The sequence below is a fragment of the Suncus etruscus genome, chromosome 5, assembly GCF_024139225.1.
Source record: "Suncus etruscus isolate mSunEtr1 chromosome 5, mSunEtr1.pri.cur, whole genome shotgun sequence".
NCBI lineage: Eukaryota > Metazoa > Chordata > Mammalia > Eulipotyphla > Soricidae > Suncus > Suncus etruscus.
The window spans coordinates 149,499,118-149,507,757 of NC_064852.1; the positions used below are offsets into that span (position 1 = coordinate 149,499,118).

General features: G+C 43.7%; 1 protein-coding gene across 2 annotated transcripts in view; it reads left to right on the plus strand.

Annotated features, from left to right (window-relative positions):
- AZIN1 (antizyme inhibitor 1) overlaps window positions 1–2,400 on the plus strand; it is a 39,292-nt gene extending 36,892 nt beyond the window's left edge. For both annotated transcript variants that reach the window (XM_049773901.1, XM_049773902.1), the window contains exon 12: window positions 85–2,400. In XM_049773901.1, coding sequence (XP_049629858.1) covers window positions 85–196 — 112 coding nt within the window. In that variant the 3' untranslated portion in view covers window positions 197–2,400. The remainder of the gene's footprint in view (window positions 1–84) is intronic.
- Window positions 2,401–8,640: the final 6,240 nt, after the last annotated feature.

The window sequence follows — 8,640 nt, forward strand, 5'->3', positions numbered from 1 at the left end:
TTTATAGACTCATTTCATTGCACGTGTGTCTATGCGGGTTTGTGTTTCGATTTGGGGCTGACGCTATATTTTCTTCCTGTGTAGGTATGAGATGCAAGATGCTGGAATTACTTCCGACGCGATGATGAAGAATTTCTTCTTTGTGCCTTCTTGCATTCAGCTGAGCCAAGAAGACAGCTTTTCCACTGAAGCTTAAACAGGCATTAACACTTCTTTAAATCTGAAGTTGGCAGGTTAAGCTTGTCTGGTCTACATTCCAGAGTTGGGGACAAATTTTAATCTAATTCTGTTTATTCTCTTGAAAACAAAAACGATCAGTAATAGCTATTTGGGACCAGACAAAACCAACTTTATCATAATTCATAGGGAGAATAATAATTGGGAGATTTAGATAATGTACCGAGATTAAAACTTACCAGTTTGTCCTACCCCTTAAGCGTAAAATTAAAATATGCAACAAAATGGATGACTTAGTGGAGATGGAAGCCCATTAATTGGGTTCCCCATTAAACCGTTTACATACAAGTACACAGTTTTTATACTAAGGATTCGTGTTTAAAAGTCTTGTAAAGTTAATGTCTTTCACCCAGATAGAGCAAAACATCAGTGGAAGACCAGTGTGATTTCATTAGATATGTTTAGTGTATTTAGAATGTGTGAATTTGTGCTTTGAACTGTAGTTTAATAAATGTAAAATTGCATCATAGTATTTGTTGTATTTGACCTAATGTAACCCTTGTATGATTGCAATAAATATTTGTGTAGATTTTACTGTTTTTTCAGGCTAAAACTTGGGAAAGGGGCTAGCTAGCAAAGGGAGTTTTGAAATAGATGTGTATATGGACTGTTCTGAAGGTTCTTTCCTTTATAGCCCATTTCAGTTTAGTTTGGCTCAGTACATTTTTCATTTATTTAATTAGTAATTTAAGTAAAATGTTTGATAAATCATTGTGAAGTTCATATTCCTTATGGAAAGTTGATGTGCAGTAAGCATGATGTTTAACCATTTTAACACCAAAAAATGTTAATCCTGCATAAAGCAATTGTAATAATAGGTGTTTCTGTATAGATAGAATGCAATCGCGTACCTTAGTAAATCTTTGAATCGTAATCTTTTTTGGCTGAAATGGAAGATTCTATTAAATACTTTGAATATGCTTGGGAAGGGAAGTAAAATTGCAGAAAACTCTGCGGCACACTAAATTCTAAAGGGCTGCATCTATATCCAGAAACCTGTTGCTCTTTTGCACGGCATATTTAAATTCAGAGTTGTTTGGGGTTGGGGTGACGCACACCTGTTTTTTTCTCAGTTATAATAATTTTAAACTTTAGGGGGTTCTTTTCATTTTTTTTTAAAGCTACTCATGTTCTTATTTCCCACTTGTTCGGCTTAGTGACTACTTTTCATACTAAAATTTCATGGTGATTGGGGGCGGGGAATTAGTGTCAGCAAACTGAGTTGTTTGTTGCAAGGAATTTACATTGTTCACTGCTAGTGTATTAGGAATCCTAGAACTCAGAATCACAAGAGTAATAAGCAACAGGAGTCACTTTTTCCTAACTTCTTCCATGTTTAGATGTGGAATTTCTGTCTCCCAAGAGGAAACGTGACTTCACTTTGGTGCCAATGGACAGAAAATTCTACCTGTGCTACATAGGAGAAGTTTGGAATGCAGTCAGTAGCTGGCTTTTCCACCTTGATTTCAAGGTAGAATGAAATCGATCAGGAATCTAATAAATTTCAATCTCTTTAGAACCAGTAGGTGCTTAATATTTTTTGATTTGATTAGTGCCCATTTGAATGTCATGGGTTCTATTAAAAAAAAAAAATTAGGGCCCCAGTTCATTTTCATCTAATTTCCCTTGGACTTTACCAAGGTACAAATGGGGTTTTATGCAAAATTCCAAGCTACCATGCAACTTTTTTTAAACCGTAAATAAGGAGGAATTGTTCCCGCCTTTCTTTACATGTTGTGCTTTGTGGTCCAAGAAATGCCAAACCTTTAAAAAAAAAAAAAGGCACAACTTTGAGTCTTGGCTTGACCAGACAGCCTTGAGCTTTGTGGTTCATCAGTTTTGACTTATCCATAGAACTGTTCTATGTGTACGAACTCAAAGTTGTAGCTATCACTTGTGACGAAGTAACTTGAAGCAATGTCTGTATTGTATTTGAAGATTGTTTGCCATAAATCTGAAGTTTGACCTTATGTATTGAAATTTGGTATGCTAGAAAACTAATTAATGTAACAATTCTTTTCTAAAAAACAATATTGTAATCTCAGTTCAGGATTTAACTGAAAACATAAAACCCAGATGATTTCTATATAGTAAATTGAACTGTAAAGGTAACTTGTGTGTGATTCTGAATACACAGATAAAATGCTTTTTATTCCTCCTGGTTTACTTTGGCTTCTGTTGTGGCAGTTGAAATTTTACATACCTGCTTTATATGTATATAAATTTGCGAGCATTATTTAAGAATCTTATTTGCTTCATTATAAAATAACATTGAATCAGACTACGTTGGGCATTACATATGGAACAGTGGTTTTGATAAAGTCCAAATATATAAGCGAAGATTTCTGGGGCTGTACTTTCTAGTATTTGCCAGTCCGTGGCTTTTTTTATTTTATTTTACTTTTTAGACAGTAGGAAAGTTTATTGAACAGAGAAAAGAAAAGAAAAGGAACTCGTCATGTGGGGAAGAATTTTAGTATAGAACTAAGTTTTCAGCCTTCATATTGTGTTTTGTTTCATATTGGGCCACATCCAGTGGTACTCAGGGGTTACTCCTTGCTCTACACTCAGAAATTACTCCTGTAGGCGGGCTGGAGTGGTGGCACAAGGGGTAAGGCAACTAACTGCCTTGCACATGCTAGCCTAGGACAAACTGCGGTTCGATCCCCCGGCATCCCATATGGTCCCCCAAGCCAGGAGCAATTTCTGAGTGTATAGCCAGGAGTAACCCCTGAGCATCACCAGGGGTGGCCCAAAATCCAAAATAAAAAAACGAGAGAGAAATTACTCCTGTAGACTTGGAACCATATCAGATGCTGGGGATTGAAACCTGGTCAGCTACATGCAAGGTAAACACCCGACCTACCATAGTATCATACACTCTAGCCTTGATTTTTTTGTTGTTGTTTATTTTGTTTTTGGGCCACACCCGGCGGTGCTCATGGGTTACTCCTGGTTCTGCACTCAGAAATCGCTCTTGGCAGGCACAGGGTATCATATGGGATGCCGGGATTCGAACTGCCGTCAGTCCTGGATTGGCTGCGTGCAAGGCAAATGCCCTACAGTTGTGCTATCTCTCCAGCCCCTATCCTTGATAATTTTTAACTTAGATTAATGATATATGGGGCCAGAGCAATAGCACAGTGGGGAGGTTACCTTACATGCTGCCCTAGATTTGATCCCCAGCATCCCATATAGTCCCCCAAACATTCCTAGGTGTGGTCCAAATAATAAACTTTAAATAAACCAAATCTATATAACAGCATATCTCAAATAAATTTGGGTCCATTTATATCTATACAAATGAGTGGAATAAAAAGTTATGTCCCAGCCTTAATGAAATTTACTCTCATGGTAACAGTTACAGTGGTCCTCAAACTATGGCCCACAGGCCACATATTGTATTTGTATCTGTTTTGTTTCTTCATTGCAAAGTAAGATATATGCAGTGTGCATAAGAATTCGTTCATAGGGGGCCGGGCGGTGGCGCTAAAGGTAAAGTGCCTGCCTTGCCTGCGCTAGCCTTGGACGGACCGCGGTTCGATCCCCCGGTGTCCCATATGGTCCCCCAAGCCAGGAGCAACTTCTGAGCACATAGCCAGGAGTAACCCCTGAGCGTTACCGGGTGTGGCCCAAAAAAAACAAAACAAAAAAAAAGAATTCGTTCATAAGTTTTGTTTTTACTGTATAGTCAGACCCTCCAATGGTCTGAGGGACAGTGAACTGGCCCCCTGTTTAAAAACTTTGAGGACCCCTGGTTTAGAACTTCATCAGTAGTAAAGCAACTTATTGCTTCATTGGTTGACACTATGTGGGGTGGGGAAAGGGACAGCTACTGACTCTGCTCAGGGTCACTCCTGGTAGTTCTTGGGGCCATATGAACTGGGTCACCTGTGCAGGGCCAGCACCCGAACCCCCTTTAACTCTTCGTTCTCTTGTGTACTATTTTCACTGCATTGTGCCAATTAAAACATTAACAGTAACCAGGTAGATAGGATTTGCATGGAAGCCTCTCAGTTTGGGATTTTAGAGCATGCTTAGTTGCTGTTGCTTTTGTCTTTAAGAAATCTGAGGGGCCAGAGATGGAGGACAGCAGGTAGGGTGCTTGCCTCGCAAACAGCTGGCGTTGGTTTGATCACTTGCACTGAATCAGCTAATCCAGGTTCAGTCCCTAACATCTCAGATGGCTCCCCTGTCCCTGCAATTTGTGATCCCTGGGCAAGCCAGGCGATGTCCAAAACCCCTGCCCCTCCAAAAAGTGTGATCTGTTGTCAGGGGGCTCAGTACAGAGCTCTTATTCTATTCTTCCCAGTCCTAAGCCCCGGTATGATGTGAGGTTGGACTGTCTATACAGGGTATGGGACTGACCCACTGGCAATTGCGAAAATCAAGTGCTTTCCCTGCTGTCCTGTTTCTCCCACCCCAGGGGTGATCCTGATCCCCAGAGGAGCCCCCCCCCCCCCCATTTTAGAGAATCTCTGCTCATTGTAGCATCCACACCCTTTCACCAAGGCAAGCCTCTGTTCTTACTGTGGGCACCCTGGGAGAGGAGGGGAGGCTTCTGTCCCTGCATCTGCATTGGTGGGAAGCCCTGGGGCAGGTACATACTTAGTATTTCCTCTCAGCATCTTCCAGCTGACTTAGAGGGTGAACCCAGGCTTCAGGCTTCTGGCCCAGACCTGAGCACAGCCGATGGTGTGGGGACAGGTCTGAGTCATTCCATCAGACAAGATCCTCTTGATTCTCAACCTTTTTTGTTTGGGGGTCACACCTGGCAGTGCTTGGGTTATTCCTGGCACTGCACTCAGAAATCACTCCTGGCAGGCGAGGGGGACCATATGGGATGTCAGGGATTAAACCCGGGTTGGCCGGTTTATCTTGCATGCGGCCGACTTGGGTTCGATCTCTGACACCATATATATATATATATATATATATATATATATATATATATATATATATATATATATATATATATATATGTTGTCCATTAAACCCACCAAGAATGATTCCTGAATGCAGAACCAGGAGAAACCCTTAAGCATTGCCCCAAAACACAACTAGCAAAAGCCAGAAAGGGGTGTGATTCCTGACCAGCACCACCATCATCCATTAAGAGTGCCCCCTGGTGAGCATGCAGGAAAGCACCACAACTAAAGGCTCATGAATGAGCCCTGCCGCTGAGTGGAAGCACACCAGCTCGATGTACAACAATCCCACTGCAGTGTTGCTATGCCATGGCCAGGAAAGAAATTGAACCTGCAGCAGCAACAAGAGGGGACGAAAAGAATTGAAAATACACGTGTCTATAAAGTGCACTGTTACACTGGATATGCTCAGAGCACCGGTGCGTGCTAGACTGGATTCTCCTGTTTGGGACTCCACTCTGGAGTTTTTTCTCTCCTCAGGACTCCTAAGAAGAGAGGAGAGGAGAGGAGATCAAAATAAGTAACAATCAGGGCTGGAGAGATAACATGGAGCTAAGGTGTTTGTTTGCCTTGCATGCAGGACGGTGGTTCAAATCCCGGCATCCCATATGGTCCCCCACGCCTGCCAGGAGCGATTTCTGAGTGTAGAGCCAGGAGGAACCTCTGAGTGCTGCCGGGTGTGACCCATAAACCAAAAAAAAAAAAAAAAATACTACAATTTTTTCAAACATCCTTATGGCACTTACAGGCAGGTTCAACCCCAAGCATCCCAAATAGTCCCTGGAGCCCATCAGGAGTGATTTCTGTGTGCAGAGCCAGGAGGAACCCCTGACTGATCACCACCAGGTGTGACCCTGAAACAACACAAAACACAACAAAAATTTTTTGGCCTCTTGCTGGAGCATTAGTACAGTGGGTGGGGCATTTGCTTTGCACACGACAACCCAGGCATCCCATATGATTCCCCCAAGCCCACCAGGAATGATTCCTGAGCACTGCTGGATGTGGCTCAAAAACAAAAAATTCTTTGACCTCATTTCCAGGTCACAGAAACTAGAGGAATAAGAGCAATAGAACAGTGGGTATAGCATTTGCCTTGCACACAGCAAATCCTGGTTTCATATCCAGAACCCCTTATGGACTCCTGTATCCACCAGGACTGATTCTCACATACAAGGCCACGATTCAGGCCTGAGCACTGCTGGGTGTGGCTCCAAGACAGAAAAAGAAAAATAACTTATGGCCATGTGGACTGGTCCACGCAGGCTGGTGTTTCATGATAGGAACCATGCTAGCAGACAGTGTCAATTGAATGAGAACATTTTACAGTGAAAGAATGGAAGAAAATTGATAGCAATCTTGAAAGATGAGATGAGGGAGTCCGGGAGATGTAACAGTCAGGGCACATGCCTAGAACCCAACTGACGCAGGTTCCATGGCTCAACCATGGCCTGGGTATACTCAGGCACTCTAAGCAGCAGCACTGCATCTTTGGAACTTAGTCTTCAGTAGCTGACTTAGATGACCACCAGTGAGGTGGCCCAGAATTCATGAGCAGCCCCTCTCCCCTCAAAATGAGATGTGGGCTGCAGAGATAGTACGGGAAGGAGGAAGGTACTTGCAGGCAGCTGGTTTGATCTCCAGAACCACATCTGTCTGGTCCCTGGGGTCATTTCTGAGCATAGAACAAGGCTGGATGTGGCTCTAAAATCCAAATAAACACCAAGTGTTTGGTTTTTGGGGGGGAGAAGTCGGGGGAGGGAACCATACAACAATACTCAGGATAAAACTTTGCCAGAAAAATGGGTATATGGGGCCCGGAGAGATAGCACAGTGGCGTTTGCTTTGCAAGCAGCTGATACAGGACCAAGGGTAGTTGGTTCGAATCCCGGTGTCCCATCTGGTCCCCCGTGCCTGCCAGGAGCTATTTCTGAGCAGTCAGGAGTAACCTCTGAGCATCGCTGGGTCTGGCCCAAACCCCCCCCCCCCCAAAAAAAAAATGGGTATTTGGCAAAAGGCATGCCTGGTGGGGCAGGAGAGATAGCATAGAGGTAGAGCCTTTCATACAGAAGGATGGTGGTTCGAATCCCAACATTCCATATGGTCCCCTGAGCCTGCCAGGAGCGATTTCTGAGCGAAGCTGGGTGTGACCCCCAAAACTAAAACAAAAACAAAAAGGCATTCCTGGACTATAGAAGGAACCTTCTACAGCACACACACAACATGACAGAGCACATTACTTGAGACAAGATGCAAGCAGGGCTGTGAACAGGCTTTGCCTGAGGGAGCCCCACATCCCCCCCTCCTCCTGTCTCCTGCACCACGTGATCTCCCAAACATCTGAGAGAGACCCCTGAGCAGCACTGGGAGTGGCCCCAAACCCCAGATCAAGAAATCAAAAGAACCAGAAAATAGATACATTCCACTGTGCCATCAATCAACCCATCTCCCAACTTGGGAGTCATTCTCTCCTTTTGCTTTATGGATTTTCTTCGTGTCATATTTCCTAAATGAAACTATGAGACTGTGGAAAATATTTAAAAATGAATAAAGAAGTTAGTCCAAAAGTCATGATTAGGTTTCCGGCATCCTGTTTGACTCGGAAGTTCTTAGCAGAAGCTACAACGGAAATATTAAATCTTAGTTCCATATCCCCACCAGATGGCGCTCATGGATCACTTTTGTGCCTACCATTTTCCCTACCAGGAGTTGCTCAAGTTTCGGGGTGTTTAGCTGCTTCGGGTAGGATTAAATCATATCTTCTTTCTGGTTTCATTTGATTTGTCGATTGAACCACATGTGAGAGTCCTCCGGATTACTCCTGTTTCTGTGTTCAGGGTTTTCAGTGGGAGGTGCTTGGGGGGACCATGTGGTACCAGGGCTTGAATCCCAGCCTCCCCCTCGTGAAGCACACACCTTTGCTCTGTCTTTCCTGCCCTCACTCTCACCCAGTTACTGAAGGTCCTAAATGCCCCCCCACACCTCAGAGCAAGAGGGGAATTCCTCCCTTCCTTTCCCTCTTCTCACCCACTCAGCCCTCTAGGCAACAGCTTTGCCAACTGCAAATCATGACTGACATCCAGGTTTGCGATCACCCTATCATTCTTGCTGCTGGAGCCCAGGGTGAGCCAGGGACCCATCCCGGGGACTCTGCAACAGAAGGCTGGAAGAGGGGCCTGAGAGATAGCATGGAGGCAAGGCGTTTGCCTTGTGTGCAGAAGGTCGGTGGTTTGAATCCCGGCATCCCATATGGTCCCCCAAGCCTGCCAGGAGCAATTTCTGAGCGTGGAGCCAGGAGTAACCCCTGAGTGCTACCAGATGTGACCCAAAAACCAATAAATAAATAAATAAATAAATAAATAAATAAATAAATAAATAAATAAAAAGAAGGCTAGAAGAACCCGAAAGTCAAGGGCCGTGGAGTTACCCTTGGAACATTACTTTATTCTGGGGAGTTGTAATCACCCTGGAATTA